The sequence below is a fragment of the Rana temporaria genome, chromosome 11 (genome assembly GCF_905171775.1).
Source record: "Rana temporaria chromosome 11, aRanTem1.1, whole genome shotgun sequence".
NCBI lineage: Eukaryota > Metazoa > Chordata > Amphibia > Anura > Ranidae > Rana > Rana temporaria.
Window position 1 is genome coordinate 46107173 of NC_053499.1, and position 18433 is coordinate 46125605.

At 42.8% G+C, this 18433-nt stretch overlaps 1 protein-coding gene across 1 annotated transcript; it reads right to left on the reverse strand.

The window, feature by feature from the left end:
- Positions 1-5923: 5923 nt before the first annotated feature.
- LOC120917301 (mucin-5B-like) lies at positions 5924-11762 on the reverse strand. The gene is made up of 2 exons (XM_040328504.1): positions 11601-11762; positions 5924-6384 (listed from the first exon to the last, which is right to left on the reverse strand). The coding sequence occupies exons 1-2, from the start codon at positions 11656-11658 to the stop codon at positions 5993-5995; spliced, it is 450 nt and encodes a 149-aa protein (XP_040184438.1). The 5' UTR covers positions 11659-11762; the 3' UTR covers positions 5924-5992.
- Positions 11763-18433: the final 6671 nt, after the last annotated feature.

Here is an 18433-nt window from a genome sequence, read left to right on the forward strand (position 1 = left end):
GTTTCAGTCTGCCTGAAACCCAGACACATTATTTAGACTGGGCTGTGGCTCCCCAAGTAACTGAGGTAGTCACACAAAAATCTGTTGCCATTCAGGAGATGCGGGCCGCTGTCTGGGGGCAGGTTTGGCATCACTGAGGGGGAGTCACGATGTCAGCAAGAGCAGTTTGGCCACACCCACTGTTTGCCGCAGCGCACTGCAATACCACTGTCCTTGAGTCACCCAAAGGTGCCCCAGGTCTTTTATTATCCGATTGTGTATACTACGAAAAAAAACGTGCCCTGTGCCGCTAAAGTGTTCGGGTTTGGCTTGAAGAAAAGGTGGCAACCCTAGCGTGTATAGCGAGAAATTGGAAAAGCACTAGGCCTCCAACAATTGCTGAATGGCTTAACAGGGTGAGAAACGTGGGGGCCATAGAGGACCTGGTATTAACGGCACAAGACAGAAAAGAGCAATATAATAAAACTTGGTCAAAATGGAACATATTTGTCCTGTCAGAAGAAGGGAAGAGATTATTGGGAAACACAGGTGGAGAATAAGATTGCCTGAGAAACGAGAAATAAGGGGGAGACCAATATTCATGGACCCCCAGGGGGTCAGGGAAAGGGGAGTGAGGAGAGTAAGGGGCGGGGGGGGGGCTAGAAGATATTTGGTTTTGTTTTTTCCTTTCTTGGTTTTGTTTTGGGAGAGATGGGGGTTTATAAAATGCTAAAAGCAGCGAAGAGAAATAAAAGATAAGGATACTCAGGAGAAAGAGGGGTATAATATTGTGTTTCTTCTCGGTGGTAAGATATACTTAAGAATAGTTGGACAGTAAAGTAATGTTAACAAACAAAGAAGAAAGGGAGGAGACTAAAAATAGAATTAAAGAATGTAATGGGATGAGAAAAGTACCATGTTTTGGAATATAATAGAACCTATAAATGTATCGATAGAGGTATGTCCTTGAAATATATACAAATAAAGAATATTTAAAAAAAAATCAAACACGAACCAGACGTTTTTTTTTTTCCCCCCCGCCTCTAAACGTTGAGCTAAAAATATGCCTGTAATTGTCCTAATGTGCATGGACACATAGGATAACAATGAGCTGCTTCTACAGGCAGAACACAAAAGTCCTGTAGATGCAGCAATTTTTAAGCCAGTGTGCATGGAGCTTATGTAGTCTAGCAGTGTTTTTTTAAACTCTGTGTTTAGAGGCAGGGGAAAAAAAAACTTTTACGTTTTTTGGAGCAGTTTTCTGTCAGTTTGTCCCCCCCCCCCCAATGTTTTGTTGTAAAATCGCTTATAAACGCTAATGTTCCCAAATGCTGCTAAACACTGGCATGAAAATGCTAAATGTGCGCGGTTTGTATACCAGATTTTTTGTTTTTTTTTATTTCAATAATTTTTATTGAGATTTATCAAAAGGGTTACAGTCAGTTTATATTAATAAAAATAACAGAAGCCCCAAGAAGCAGTTAATACCATTGTGAGGTTACAACGGAGAATAGAAAGAAGACAATAACAATCTCCTCCGGGGGGAGTAGGTAGATAATGGGACAGATTACTTAACGGTCCAGCTAGGGTACAAAAGAGAACCAATGTGCCTCTAGTATTAGTACTTCATACCCAAGGGGCCGGACCTGAGTGAGATCCGGGACCCAGCCCTCGACACCCCACTTGGGTACCAGCTGTGCCAAGCGAAAGGTCCCAGACCTCCATCCCCAACCCACACCACTCTCACCAATGCGGGGAAGGAATATACAGCCCTCTAGGGGTAACAAGATGAAAAACCCCCAGAAGAGAAAAAAAACAAAGAGCAATAATACTCTAGGGCCATAACACCCAAGAACTCGTTTAAGTGAATTGTGAATAAAACTAAATCTAACAGGGATAGCAAAAGAAGTAAAGGGGAAAGGACAGAGGAAAGGGAAGCAGAGGGAAGGGGGTCAAGGGGAAGAGGGCAATTTAATGCCTAATACCAATCAAGTGAACATACTGGCCTATACAGATACAGGGGTAAGAGGAATACCAACATAGTCAGCCCAAGGGACCCAAGTCTCACGGAATGCCTCAGAGGAATCATTCAGTATGCTGGATAACTTCTCCTGAATCATGATCCATGAAACTTTTTGTTTAACGATTTTTTGTTTTTTTTAAGCCTGTGTGCAAGGACCCTTGTAGTTGCCTTTGTCCTTCTAGACATAATCTTTAAACATGTCTCAATAAGCAATGTATAAACGACACTTTTTATTAAAATAAAAACTGTTTACAGTCGCAGATTGTTGGTTGACTTAATTTTTTATTGAATTTTTTTACATATGTCATATGCATGTACAAATATGAAAGAGCTGGACATCAATTTCTCATTCCAAACTTGTGGATCAAGTAGATGATATATACAATGGCAGAAAGGGTCACTGTATGCCTTTAGCTACAATATCTTATTGTTGCTGGTTGGCTGTCAATGCAGAAAGAAAGTCCTCTCTATCCCTTAGAATGCAATATTACCAAGTGTAGGAGGGTAAAACACTGTTTGATGTTCTTTGTTATGGGTGGAGTTAACTGGGATTTCTAGTAAATATTACTGGCAAGGACAGTGGGAGGTAAAGATAATATAATAATTGCACTTAGTTTCATGCTGTGCTTTCTGAAAACTGTGCCAGGAGACCAGTGGTGCCAGTAGCTCAATGCTTCCAATCTTTCTTACTATCTTAAGAAATGAATTAATCAAGTTAACTGCAGTCAGTCTATGGGTCTATTTGCAGCAACTAATTACAATAGTAAAATATCAAGGACAGGCAGTAGCAAGCGGATGGACTGCTCTACTCTGGTGTAGTTTTGGACAGCCGTATCTCAGAAAGAAGATCACTTACAATTACTACTTTAAATTTGCCATCTGCTGTTCTGTTCAGTTATTTTATGGGTCTGTCTTTAAACCTAAGCCTTTCAAAAGAGTAGCATGGGGGCTGCCATTGCTCATCTGCTCCTGAAGATTCAAGTTGCCTGGCTATTGCTATCAATTGGCTTAAATACATTTTGAGTCACCAGAGCTTGAGCCAGCATACAGATCAGGGCAGTCGGGGTGAAATTGCATGCTAGTTCCAGGTCAGGGACTGCTAGTATTATTACTAGAAGGTTAACACGTCAGCTGGCAACTTGCAGAATTAAAAGCAATGACAGCCTCTGTAAATCTCTGAACAGGTTCTTAAAGGGGTGGTTCACCCTAAAAACGACGTTTTTTTATTACACTGCCCCCCCACATTTTTTTTTTTATGCTGTACATACCTTTGTACAGCATATTCACCGTGGCATCCGGCTTGCGAGTCCCGCGGGAGTGGGCGTTCCTAACATGTCTGTGATTGACGTTTGACCAAAAACGAGCTCCCCCCGTTGTGTAAGCCACGTCACGATTGGCGAAAGGAGCCGAACGGCGATGCGCAGTATAGCGCCGACTCACCGTTCGGCTCCTTTCGCCAACCGTGACGCGGCTTACGCGACGGGGGGAGCTCGTTTTTGGTCAAACGTCAATCACAGACATGTTAGGAACGCCCACTCCCGCGGGACTCGCAAGCCGGATGCCACGGGTGAATATGCTGTACAAAGGTATGTACAGCATAAAAAAAAAAATTAATAGCCTTAATCGTATTGTAATGTGGGGGGGCAGTGTAATAAAAAAAAGTAGTTTTTAGGGTGAACCACCCCTTTAAGTCCAGGCTTCTGTATAAATAGGCTCCAATGCTAAAGGTGTGCATATCATCAGGGCTGTTGTAAGAGGTTAGGTTGTTGGAGTGTTAGCTGACACTTATGAACACAGACTGCTTGCAATTACCTTGCAGTATGGTCCCTATGGGGTTGATTTACTAAAAACTGGTGGGTGCAAAAATATGGTGCAGCTCTGCATAGAAACCAATCCGCTTCCAGATTTTTTTTTTCCGTCAAAACCTAATTGAACAAGCTGAAGCTAGAAGCTGATTGGCTACCATGCACAGCTGCACCAGATTTTGCACTCAAAACCCATGTTGAGTGCCTATCTCTCCCATACTCCTCCTTCACTGCATTAGCTTCAATTATCAAGTTACAGGTGTACTTTAAAGTATATGCAATCATTAATACTGTGTGTGCTTTTATTTTTTATGAACTGCTTTTCTGGATCACGGTAAACACAAATTTTAATTATTATTTGGAGGAAAACCAGATGATTCGTCAAATTCAAAAAACATGTCTTTGGTTGTTGTGAATAATACTTCTGTGGCGTTTGGTGTCTCTTGGGCAGAGTGTTTGGAGGTAACCAGAGTCATCAGTTTAGTGGCGTCTTCAGGAATGATCAGGGATTGCATTGGGGTGGATGTATCACAAGCACAGCACAAAAACTGGACTTCATAATCTAGGCATTTTTCACCCTGCTGATTTTTGTTAAGACAAACCAAGCCATGAAACACGCTACATTCCTGTACATAATACAGCATGTTTAAAGGGATATAGGGAAATCTTCCTAATCTGCACTGTATTGCCTTGGGAAAATCACAGACCGAGTAACCTTGCTTTCTGATTGTGGTTATGTTCTCGAACTCTCCACCATCAGGGCCTGGAGTGGGATTTTGAGTATTAAACCATTGCGTCCAGGAACAACGAGGATTTTCACACTGGGTATCTGGCGTTTCTGTAAAAGATAGAAAAGCTTTTACTGACTTTGTTGCTGACACAATATCACATATGGTTTTTGTCAAATGTCAGAAAGAAGGTACAATGAAGGAAACATGCTTGCTTAATACACTAAAGGAAATGTGTAATGAGAAAATTTAAAGGCCCTCCTGAAAATGCCAGTTGCTTGGGTGTCATGCTGGGCTAGATTCTTCAGAAATTTCTGAGCCACTGACCCACAGCAGATCAATAGTCTCTGATTTATGGCATTATGGCGTGCTTGTTCCTGGTTAGTGACTCAACGTGCTGAAGCCAGTGACAGCTGGGCAATTTACATTTTTAGAAGAAGGTATAAAATGGCAGCCCGTAGTTTGTGCTGCAGGTTTTTTTCTTTAAAAGAGACATTTCTTTAGAGAAAGAAATGAAGGGGAACAGTTGGGTTAGGATGAAAATGATCTAAGCCAATTATATATATTTTACTACTAATTAAAACATTACTTGTCAAAGCCCAACTCTAGGCCCTGTCAGTTTTGTCAGCGGACCTGAACGGCCGCTCCATACATCTCTATGGAGCGTCGGATGTCAGCGGAGACATGTCCGCTGACATCCCACGCGGCCCGCTAAAATCAGACGGATGGCCATACATCGCCATCCGTCCATATCGGATTGGGTGAGATCTGATGAAAACAGTCATGCTGTCTGTCTTCATCCATAGGAGACAGCGGCGCTGCACAAGCCCCTACCCTCTCAGTGAGCAGAGAGGGACCTGTCATCCGCCGGGTCAGCGTAGATCAGCGATGAGATCTCCCGCTGAGCTGGCAGACTGCTGAAAGCGGATCCGTCCCCGTGTGGAAGGGGCCTAACCTTTCATTTCGTTTTGGATGGCGAAGGCAAATGTAGGAAAATCTGCATGGCAAAGCACTAATTATTGTTTTCTTAATGGAGGTAAATCAGAAAGAAATGCTTAGCCAAGTTCAAAAGAAGACTTCAGGGAGTCAGCAAGTTGAAGAGATGATGGCACAATAATGTCTCACTACTCATTCTTTGTGATTGGAAATCTGTGTCTGGTCATGCAAAATGTCCTTCTCAAACACTGCCATAGATTTTTTGTTTCCATAAGCTGTTCTCCTTATGTGTAACAAACACTTTCAATTGCTAAAAATGTGGACACAGGTTCTTTAGACTTTTTGATTATATGAATGAGGCTTTCTTACTCACTTTGCTGCACATCATACATTCTATGCAACTTACTTTAGATTTAGTAACACTAGTGTAGTGTGATAACCGACCTGGCTAGTTAAGAATGATATTGTCAGTTTTCACAATTTGTGTTGTATAGATAGACTTTTTTCATGATAGTTGTTCTTTAGTGAAAACACAAGCAAACATTCCAGTAAGTATAAAACTTACTTGTGGTCACGGCCGGGAGCACTGTGGTCTTGGGTGGCTCTTCTTCACAAGTGCAACACAGCAGCTGCACCTCAAAGTCTATGCATGGGTCCACATTGTCCCTGTTCAGACAAATTAGTCCTGTGCTGCGGTCACACTGAATTTTGTAAAGGAGATAAGTATAGGGAAGGTAAGGGAATCGGACAGAACGGCAGTTAATATCTTTGGGTTCTCGGCATATATTGTATCCACGAGCTCTGATATTTTCCAGTGTCTCCAAGTCTCCACCATCTGATTTGTCTGTGGGGCGATCAACATTAAACCATTGTGTCCACTGGCAGGACGGTGTGCAGTTGCTGGAGGTTGACACTGTAATACAAAACAGACAAGACACAACATGATTAGCAGAATTTTAAACTATGTTTAAGTGTTGTCCTATGCAATTGATAACATATAAATTACTGAAAGTGTTTTTTAGACTGGAAGAAGACAGACAAAATTGGAAGGCGAGAGTGTGGATCATCAATTAACTCATAAGAATATGGGCTCATGCACATGGACATTAACATGCCAAAATCCTGTAGCATAACGCTCCCAGTGCTTTCCCTTGCCTGGGGAGCAGTAGGTGGTGCTAAATGCTGTCCCTATAAAACAATGGTTGTATATATCCACACACTTATAAACACTGATGCTCCTCTGCACTGGCGTTTACCCATGAATGCACGTAAAATATTTGCCCTGAATGTAAAAGTTAAACATTTAGGGAATATGTCATACGCACATGTGTAGGTAAATACTGAAACAGAAAAGCATTGGCGATAAGTGTACAAGCGCATACAACCATCCAGTTGGATGTGCTGCTGTACCCTGTACCTATGACTCCCTGGACATGTGAGAAAGTGCTGGAAATGTTATGCTAGAAGATTTTTCTCCATGTAAATGTCTATGTACATGAGGACTAAAGGCCCGTACAAATGGTCAGAAAATCTGAAGTTAAATTTCGTCCGATAAACGATCTGCCGATTTAGAAAAAAAACTGAATGTGCAGGCTCCAAAATTTTTGTCTGATGTGACCACGATGTCTGATTTTCTTTTATCAGTATGGTTTTCTGCCAAAATAAAATATGAAAAGCAAGACTAGGCATGCTCAGAAATGAAAGAACACATACAAAACAATTCAACACATTACGTCACTTCTGACGTTGAATTCTATCATCTGAAAATGTTCTAATTGTGAGATTTGAGACTAACATACAACAAAAAACAGACGAAAATTCGTCCAATAATCTGATCGTATGTACAAGGCTTTAAACTGATTTCACTCTGTTTCAAATGAGGTGATTGCCAACAAGTGCCTAAATCTCTTATTTGAGATTTGATGACCCATATAGCTCTAGCCTAAACCATGTGTCCTACAGGAAAATGTGTGTATGAAAACGTATAAATGATCATCTAATTGCAAGGATTTTCAATGCAGAGGGACATACTATGCACCATGGTGATATTCTGCATATCTTTTGTTGGTAAAATCATTCATGATACTAAAATACAAGCCAATACATTCACAATTGCATTTTCTTTTTACAAGTAGCAAAATTAAACAATTGGGGGTTTGTGTTTCCAATATATTGTGGAGGGATTTTTGCTTCCCAAATTGAGAGAAACATTTTAGAAATTACATGTATGGCTAGATTTAGACTAACACACAAAATCACTTAATGAGAAAAACTTCTTTATATAAGAACAATTGTATGTTATTATTTTGTTTAATTCAGTTTAGAGAATATTTTGTTCTTTGTTTAGTTTATTTTTTGTTGGAAATAATTAACCTATTAAGCATAGGTGTACGCAGCCTATTATATTAGGGTGTGCACCCCAAAGTTTTCATACACACACACACTATTATAAATGAATGTAAACAAACATTTTAACATGCATTAAAACATGGACAATGCCAGTCAAGCAGTAGACGGTATCAGTAGGTCAGTGGATGGTGTCAATAGTTTATTTTTATTATTTTTTTCCAATTTTTTTTAAATATTTTTTGGTAAAATATCAGGGGTCTAAACAGCTCAGTGCTAAACAACTTCCAGTTACTTCACAAACAGTTTACTACGCTTCAGTTATGAATGGACACAGAAGCGATGGGTACCGATCCCTCACTGTTCTCATTCAGAAAATGAAGGGGCTGGTGAATGACATATTTAACAGTCCATTCCTCCACTCTCCATCCAGACACATCCCCCACAGCAGCCGGCAGGAGAGGAAAGAAGGGAAGCCGGTAGTGCTGCAGGGGGAGGGGGGATTGTTGGGAAGGGGACAAGGGGGGCCCGGGCAGCAAGGAGAATTGGTGCTGCACAATGTGATTAGGGTGTGCCCAGGCACACCTGGCACATCCCCTGCCCCACCTGGCACATCCCCTGCCCCTTTGGGAAGCTGGAGAAGTGCTTGCAGTTCCAGTGCGTTCTAGTTCCAGGAAAAAAAAATAGAACATGCTGCTATTTCCCTGTACTGGACAGCTGTAAAATGCATCAAAAGCACACTGGAACGCACAAAAATGCACTGGCACACATGTCCTTATTTGAGGTTAAGAAAAAAGAGGAGGGAAAATTCATTGGACTGCATCAAAAAACGCGTCATAAAAACACGCATGCAGAAAAGCATCTGGAACACATCCAGACTGCGTTTCTATGGTTTGAACTGACCCTTAATGAGGGAGAACTGGCCAAAATGTACTAGAGAAATTAGTACAGGCTGGGGCTTTTACTACAAGAGCTAAGGGACCACAGATGACACTGAAGTGTAAAATTGGCCAGCAGCAGGACAGATTTGGTGAGGGAGAACTGTCCAAAATCTGATAGAGACCTAAAGTACGGGAAATTGTTTTACTACAAGAATTAAGGTGCTGTATAGAATACAGTAGGGTAACATTGCCCAACAGCAGCAGTTTTCATTACAGATAATAGGATATTTCCATATGTGGACACTTGTTTCAGTTATAACCAAGAGGGTATTTCCTTCACGTTAGAGAAATTATTTTCATTTCCTGTTGTATCTAGAAGACAGGTGAAGGGAAATTTTGCCAATGGGACGCAGATGGTATAAAGAATTTGACAGGTTTTAAACATTCTCTACCCCAATCTATAATAATATTGAAACATTTGGCTTTAGATATACTTTCTACTTTTTGTTAAGGTGTTAAACTGTTAAAGCAATGAGATGCATTATGTCAAATATATAAATGGTATGTAAGTTGTATCTAGGATCATTAGTTTAACCCTATGTGCTTGCTGTTAATGTGCTCAGTCACACCTTAGATTAACGCAATGACATACAGAATTTTTTTTTTTTTTTTTTATGTACCCTGTTCACACCATACAGCTGCATTGCAGTGAGCTGCTAAGGCAGGCCATAGGTGATGTGATTATCTTTCCTGATATGGGTTGCAGGAAAGAAAATTGCTCGATTTCCCCATCATCACAGTCCGTGTTGGTGGGGGAAATCCTTCTGCCAGGAGCACACAGTGATGATTGCATGCAAAAATGTAACAATCTGGTTGTATCCAAGTCAATCGATGGATTGACTTGGGTAAAATCAGCCTGCCCATAGATGGTATGGCCAGCTTTAATCTACAAGTCTCAGCAATATTTGGGGAATTCTGTTGGGATACCAGAACAATCCTGTATCATGTGTATCATTATATTTTAGTATTCTATTACTGGCTACCTGGCAGGTTCTCTTTAATAGTTCACCCTTATCACCTGTCTGCATCAAAAATGTGAAATACATGGATTTGGTACAATTGTTCAAAATCTTACAATCTATAAGGCATTTAAATGTCAGGAGATGCTAGATACAGTGTGTTGGAAAATGTTGCACCTTTCCCTACTGCTCTAGCAAAAGTAAAGCTGACCATACATTAAGGCTGGATTCACACCTATAACCGATGCGGCTCAAAGCGGGGTTCCGGTGCATCCATGTTCTTCGTTTCAGGGACGAATCGGGGCTAAATTTTTTGCCTGAGTATGGCCCTGAAACTGAGCCAAAGACGCACATAAGCTGCTCTGCAGCCGCAACGGAGATATGTGAACTGGCTCCACAGAGAGTCGGTAAGGCTGGATTCACACCTATGCAGTTTTAGTGCTTTTTGCATTTTGCAGATTTGCACTACAGTCCATTTAAAATGGGTTCCTATGTAACACGTTCTGTAGTGCAAATCTGCAAAATGCGAAAAGCACTAAAACTGCATAGGTGTGAATCCAGCCTCACAATCTCCTGTCATGCACATTGGATGCTGGGAAAACCTGCATTCAATTGGCATAGATGTGAACCCAACCTAATAGATTTGTTTAAACAAAAATTCTCATCAGTACATTCAATGACTTGATAAATGTCATTTGAAAGTACTTAAAAGCAACTTTTTTTTTTTTCTTTCAAGATTCAATTCTGTAATTTTCCCAAACAAAAACCACATTGAGTGCCAGTTCACACTACCGCGACTTGGGATCCGACTTGTGTCGCCCCAAGTCGCATGACATGAGAAATTCAATTGAGGTGAATGAGAGCCGTCTTAATGTACACTACTGAAGTTGCTCTGATTTCAGAAAAGGTTCCTGTATTACGTCAAGGCGACTTCTAGGCAGGGCCGGCCTTTGGGGTGTGCGAGCTGTGCGGCCGCACAGGGCGCCATGGGCAACAGGGGCGCCGTGCAGCCATCTAGAGACATACTAGGGGGGTTTGGGGGCGTACCACACACTGGGGGGGTGTCAGACCGGCAACGGGGGGGGGGGGCTACTCTGAACGGGGGGATCTGCATTGAAGGAGTGGATACACTGAAGGGGGTCTGTGTAACATGCAGGGGGTCCAGAGCTGCAGGGTGCTGTGTAATGTAAAGGGGTCCAGAGTGCTGTGTAATGTAAAGGGGTCCAGTGATGCAGGGTGCTGTGTAATGTAAAGGGGTCCTCTTTGTGTATGTTTAGGTGACCAGGGGGCGAGGGGTGAAGATGGGGGGGGGGCACAGGATTAGCTTGCACAGGGCGCCTGAACACCTAAGGCCGGCCCTGCTTCTAGGCAACTTGTAGACAACTTGTACCCATAGATTTCAATGGAAGTTGCCTCCAAAGTCGGATCACTGTCTTAACTGAAGCAACTTTACGGGAAGAGAAAATAGTTACTCAGACAAACCCCTCCCTCCCACAGAGCTGATTATTTTGTGATTGGCCACAACCAAAGTCGCCTGTCCTGGAGGCAACTTTAAGTCATGTTGTAAGTTGCTCCAAGTCGCACTGAAGTTGCCTTGCAAAGTTGCGCTGTAAGTCGGGTTGCCCCTGTGCGTTCTAAAAACAAAAATTCTACTAGTGTGTATGGTCAGTTTAGAATTATGTAGTGGATAGGCATTGATAACAGAAAAGTATTTCTAATGGTCCTTTATCAGTTATGGCCGTTAAATATTCCCTATAGCTTTCTGGAAGAAAAACCAAATGTGCAATTGAAAGTAGTAAAACATTTTTAAAACGTAATATTTGTTGCATGCCTATATGTGTTATAGCTATAAGATCCCAATATAACAATAAAATTGTTCTTACCCGGTACTGAGAAGACATGGCTGAAGCAGCTGAGCGTGAGTATGAGTTGAAGGTACATGGTGATGATCCTTCCGTCTATCTGGGTGATACTGTGGGGAGCAAAGACTAGCTGGCTCCTTATAAAATGGGGCAGTCCCCTATGGTGCGAGAATTACTACCTGGAGAGGGAAGACCCACAACAAATCCTCCCGTTATAAACAAAGCAACCATTAAAATGCAAATTCATGCTTCATTCCTGCTGAACAAGCTGTAGAAAACAGAAACTGTTACCCACCCATGCATGGTCTGATGATTACAGTGTATGACATTTACTGCTTCCAGTATACTTTGTGATCATTGAAGTATGATATTGTTACTGTAAGCAATTGTTATTGCATATTGAAGTGCCAACTGTCAATTGCTTGCTATAATTTTCAATATGTTTAAAAATCTATGTACGTAAAGCTGGCCATACATAATATAATCTTGTTGTAACATTTTCCTTAAGATTTACCAAACACTGCATAATATGAAGTCCAACCTAAACAACACTTTCAATTTGTATCCAGTCAGGCTCAGGCCCTTGCAGATTGTACAGAAATTGTCGAAAGTATAATATACGGCCAGCTTTAAAGCAGAGTTCCACCCAAAAATGGAACTTCCGCTTATCCCACTCCTCACCCCCTTACATGCCACATTTGGCATGTAATTTTTTTGGGGGGGGAGTGGGGGCTTTAGGAGAAGGGGACTTCCTGTCCCACTTCCTCCTTTCGCCGAGGGGCTGCAAAGGCGGTTAAGCTTAATCGCCTTTTGGCAGCCCCTCCCTGTAGGCGATCACCTAGGACACGTGACAGGTCCTAGGCGATCGCCTATCCAATCAAACAGCGCAGCGCCGCTCGCGCATGCGCAGTGGGTGCCCGGCCGTGAAGCCGAAAGCTGTCATGGCCGGGTGCCCACAGTGACAATGAAGACGCCGGCCGGGGAGGGGGGGAGAGGAGCGGAGCCCCGGCCGGCGCGCCGCTGGAACGCCGGAGCAGGTAAGTGTCTGTTTATTAAAAGCCAGCAGTTACACTTTTTGTAGCTGCTGACTTTTAATAAACATAAATATTGTCTGGAACTCCCCTTTAAGTCCTTATTTAAGACCCCTTTCACACTGGAGGCGTTTTTGCATGTAAAGCGCCTGAAAAAAGCCTCAGCTGCAAACCCAGTGTGAAAGCCAGAGTGCTTTCATACTGGGGCGCTGCGCTGGCAGGGCGTCAAGAAAAGTCCTGCCAGCAGCTTCTTTTCTGCGATTTAGGAGCGGCGAACTCACCACTCTTAAAGCTCCCCTGCCCATGGAAATCAATAGGCAGTGCCGACGGCAAAGCGCCGCAGCGACACTTTGCGGGCGATTTTAAGGCCTCGTACACACGATAGGTTAAACAGAGGACAACGGTCTGATGGACCGTTTTTTATCGGTCCAAACTGATCATGTGTGGCCCCCATAGGTTATTTAACCATCGGTTAAAAAAAAGCCAACTTGCTTTAAATTTAACCGATGGATTCCTAACCGATGGGAAAAAAACGATCGTTAGTAGGCACAACTATCGGTTAAAAATCCAGGCATGCTCAGAATCAAGTCGACGCATGCTTGGAAGCATTGAACTTCGTTTTTTTCAGCACGTCGTTGTGTTTTACGTCACCGCGTTCTGACACGATTGTTTTTTTAACTGATGGTGTGTAGGCGCGACGGACCATCAGTCAGCTTCATCGGATAACCGATGAAAACGGTCCATTGGTCCGTTCTCATCGGATGGGCTGATCGTGTGTACGAGGGGGTTAACAGCGCCCCACTAGAGGCCGAAAAGTGCCACAAAAAAAGACGGTAAAGCAGCCTTAAAAGTGCATATATTTTTGTAACAAAGTATCAGAAAATGATTTGTGTTGCATGAGATTTAGGCCTCGGAGCTTAAAAAAATGCATTTTTTTACACGTGTTGTGTTTTTTTCCCCTCTTTTCAGTTTGTAAAAGCACCTCTGTTAACCTATGTATCCATGCACACATGGGCATTTACGGGCATATTAGAAGAGGAGTGCTTACAGGCAGAAAAAAACCCACCAAACGTGCATTCAGGAGAGAAGCTTAAGAACAGAAAAATCAAGGCATGCTACTAAATGCAGCTAAATGCAAATAATTTGGAGCAATAACCATTTGACTACTGGGTACTTTAACCCACTTTCTGCCCAGGCCAATTTTCAGCTTTTAGCGGTGTCGCATTTTTAATGACAATTGCGTGGTGCAACACTGTATCCAAACAAATTTATTGTTACGTTTTTTTTTTTTTTTTCACACAAATAGAGCTTTCTTTTGATGGTATTTAATCACCACTGGGTTGTTTATTTTATGCTAACTAAATGGGGAAAAAAAAAACTTTTTCATAGTTTGTAATAAAATTTTGCAAACAGATAAGTTTCCCTTTCACAGATGGGCACTGATGAAACTGCACTGATGGCCACTGATAGGCTGTATTGATGGGCAGCACTAGTGGGCACAGATTGGCAGCACTGGTGGGCCTGCACTGATAATCAGTGCCCTGATTATCAGTGTAGATGACCCTTTTGGAGAAGCCGGTTATCGGCTCTTTTCTCCCCTCATGCTGTCAGCATGAGGAAAGGAGTGCTGATAACCGGCATCTGTTTTTCTTCCATGATCAGCTGTGATTGAACACAGTTGATCACGTGGTAAAGAGCCGGAGGACACTAAGGCCCCTTTCACACTGGGGCGGGAGCCGCGGTGGCGGTATAGCGCCACTAAAAATAGCGGTGCTATACCGCTGGATTTGCCGCGGGATTTGGTCGCTAGCAGTACGGTATTAACCCCCGCTAGGGTCCGATAAAGGGTTAATACCGCCCGCAATGCGCCTCTGCAGAGGTGCATTGCGGGCGGTATTGCCGCTGTTTCCCATTGTTTAAATGTGAAGGAGTGGTATACATACCGCTCCTTTCACCGAAGATGCTGCTGACAGGAGATTTTTTTAGTCTCCCGCCAGCGCATCGCCTCAGTGTGAAAGCCCTCCGGTTTTAACATTAAGGTTGCTGTGCAGGAGTTTTTCAGGCGGTATAGCAGCGTTGTACTGCCTGAAAAACTCCTCAGTGTGAAAGGGGTCTAAGGCTCGATTCACACCTATGCATGTTGCTTTTGAGCGTTTTTGCAGTGCTTTTTGCGGTGCTTGCTGCGTTTTTTACCGCGATTTTGACGCAATTTGCGTTTTGTGTTTAGATCTTTTTTTTTTTTACATCAATGTACATTTTTTTACATTTCATTTAAAAACCAGGTTAAAAATAAAAAAAACGCAAAACTCGTCAAAAGCGCGGTAAAAACGCGTCAAAATCGCGTTTTGAATGCGGGTCCATTGAATTCTATTACATGCAAAATGCTGCTTTTTGCAAGGGGAAATAAAGTGCCCGACCCTTTCCAAAAACGCAGAGGCACAAAAAAGCATTGATGTGAACATGTTCCATAGGAACCCATGTTAAAAAAATTCCCTGCTTTTCTGCAAAATGCACCAAAAAAGCGCATTTGTGTGAATCGAGCCTTAGATCTCAGTGCGCGCCGTTATATGACCGCGTCCCAGAACTAGACGACTGTGCTGTAGCCGTCTTTCGGCGGTCGGCAAGTGGTTAATGCATTCTAATGGCCAGAATAAATTATTATTCTGGCTAATAGAGTACAATAACGCTGTACAATACATAGAGCAGGGCTCAAAATTTCAAGTCCTGAGCTACTAGCCAGGCCTCAAGAGTTACTCGCCACCAGTTGCCCCACCTAATTCATACACTGCCCTGCGCCTAATTGCACCCGTAAACACGCCCTCATAGATTATCTCATGGAATGACAATGTTTTATGCAGAATCAAGTTACAAAATTAAATATTACCAACAACAACTTTAACAAAATGGGACAGGGCACTGGGGGCAGACCAGAGGGACAGGGCACTGGGGGCAGACCAGAGGGACAGGGCACTGGGGGCAGACCAGAGGGACAGGGCACTGGGGGCAGACCAGAGGGACAGGGCACTAGAACTGGGTCTCTTCCCCATTCTCTTGCTGTCTGCTCTGCAACTCCCATCCATCCTCTCTCTCTCTCCCATTCATCTCATCATCAGGAGCCTGTGTGTGCGGCTCCACGCTTGCATGTCCCCACTTCCCCCTTTTATTTAGGCTGGCAGAGAGGAGAGGAGCTGCAGCACAGCGGGAGGGAGTACAATCCAGCGCTGAGATCCACACAACTGCACAGCCATTGACACCATAGCACAGCGCACACTGACAGCGCACAGCACACATTGAGACCAGTCTGTTCACAGTGCTCAGGCTAACTGTTGGACACTTACATAGAGCACAAGGAGAAGAAAACTGCACAAACTAGAAGGCTGCCGCTCTCATGTCAGGGCAACTTTCAGTGAGCGCTGCACCGGAGTGGTAATTTTTGCAATCCTCCACCTCACTCATTACTTTCTGCTCTCCAGCTACATTGGTCGGGGGCCCGGGGGAGGGGGGCAGGCTCAGAGAGGTCATACTGTTAGGTACCATGGCTTAATGAGAATTGTAAGGAGAGCACCTGTGTACTGCTCTGCCTGTGCGCGGCTCAACAGACTACTTTTCCCGAGCATGCACCTTTCCTCTTCGGCCGCCAATCTCATCGGTACTCTAAGTGTAGGCACAGATTGGAGGGAGATTGGTCATGCAGCCCTGTCATCACTCGCCCCCAGCTTAAATCCACTCGCCAAATGCTAGTAGGCGAGTGGAAATTTTGAGGGCTGACATAGAGTACAATAACGCTGTACAATACATAGAGTACAATAGCGCTGATGCATTAGATGCACCTAAACGAATGTGCAATAGACAATTAGCATGTTTTGTAAGCAGCATTTTCCTGCCAGGAGTCCTGGCATTCAGATGCCCCATGTGCATGGTTCTTCACTGCAAATGAGCACCACAAACCAAAAACACTAATTCATTTTTAATATTCAAAGCAAGCTCGCCCATCCATCCATGTCTCCATGCTTTATTTTTATTTTTAAATCACTTTGAAAAACACCCCCCTAGCATTTCTGTCTGTGGCCATATTGAGGGAAAATGATTAATGTAGCATTTACTTCCTGGAAAGTGTGCTGAGCTGAGGAAACCCCTCCTCCCCTTTTGCAGACTCCTGGGATGTTTGATATCATTTGCCTAGGCAACAAACCAGGAAGTAACTGAGAAAAGTTTAAGGGCCAGTTCACACCAGACGCAGTTCCGTACAGTTTTGTGTGCATTTTTTCTGCACTAAAAATGCATGCACAGTGTTTTCCATGTATTCCAATGGCTCTAGTTCACACCATGCAGTTAGTTTCCGGTCAGTTTCTGGTGCAGAAACTGACTGCATGGTGGGAACTAGAGCCAACTAGAGCCATTGGAATATATGGAAAACACTGTGTATGCATTTTGTGCAGAAAAAAGGCACACGGAACTGCGTCTGGTGTGAACTGGCCCTTAACCAGTTAAGGACCTTGCCTGTTTTTCAGATTTGTTTACAAGATTAAAAAAAAATTTTTGCTAGAAAATTACTTAAAACATTATATATATTTTTTCTAATACCCTAAAGAATAAAATGGTGGTCATTGCAATACTTTTTGTCACACCATATTTGCGCAGCGGTCTTACAAGCACACTTTATTTGGAAAAAAAAAAAATTTTTGAATTAAAAAATAAGACAACAGTAAAGTTAGCCCAATTTTTTTTTATATTGTGAAAGATAATGCTACACTGAGTAAAATGATACCCAACATGTCACGCTTCAAAATTGAGCCCGCTCGTGGAATAGCGTCAAACTTTTACCCTTAAAAATCTCCATAGGCAACGTTTAAAAAAAATTGTAGGTTGCATCTTTTGAGTTACAGAGGAGGTTTAGGGCTAGAATTATTGCTCTCATTCTAACGATCGTGGTGATACCTCACTTGTGTGGTTTGAATACCGTTTTCATATGCGGGCGCTACTCACGTATGTGTTCGCTTCTGCGTGCGAGCTCGTCGGGATGGGGCGCTTACATTTTTTTTGGGGGGGTTTTCTTATTTATTTGTATTTATTTTATTAATTGTTACACAAAAAAAATAAAAAAAATGGGTCACTTTTATTCCTATTACAAGGAATGTAAACATCCCTTGTAATAGAAAAAAGATCTCATATTTAGACTAAAATGCAAAAAATAAATAAAAAATTGTCATTTGAAAAAATGACAGCAAGAAAGAGTCCCTTTAAGAAGCATGGGCGGAAGTGACGTTTTGACGTTGCTTCCGCCCTGCTATGCTATAGGGACGGGTGGGGGCCATCTTGCCCTCACTCATATCCCAGCCGAGCAGGAGGAAGGACCCGATCGCCTCCGCCGCTGCCGACGGCTCCGGTAAGTGGCGGAGGGCGCGGGAGAGCGGCGGGAGGGGGCCCTCTCCCCCTGCCGATAACAGTGATCTTGCCGGGAATCCACCGTAACGGAGACCACCGTTATCATTTAGAGGACCGCTCACTGAAAAGATGGATATCTCAGTTGTGGCAGCAGCTGCTGCCGTTACCGAGATATCCATCTTTAAATAAATTACGTATATATACAGTGAGGGGTCCTTAAGTGGTTAAACAACTAGATACTTTCCTGTCTAATTACTAATGAAATCAGTATGAGGATTACAATTAATCAATGTTGTTTGGGAGAGTGAAGTTCCACTTGAAATGCATGAATATCGCTAGAAAAAAAATGAAAGAAGGTTTTAAAAGCTCCCGCCATATTTAATCTAAAATACAGATTTTATGTTTGTTTTTTACCTTTAAAAAGTAATTTCTTATGCA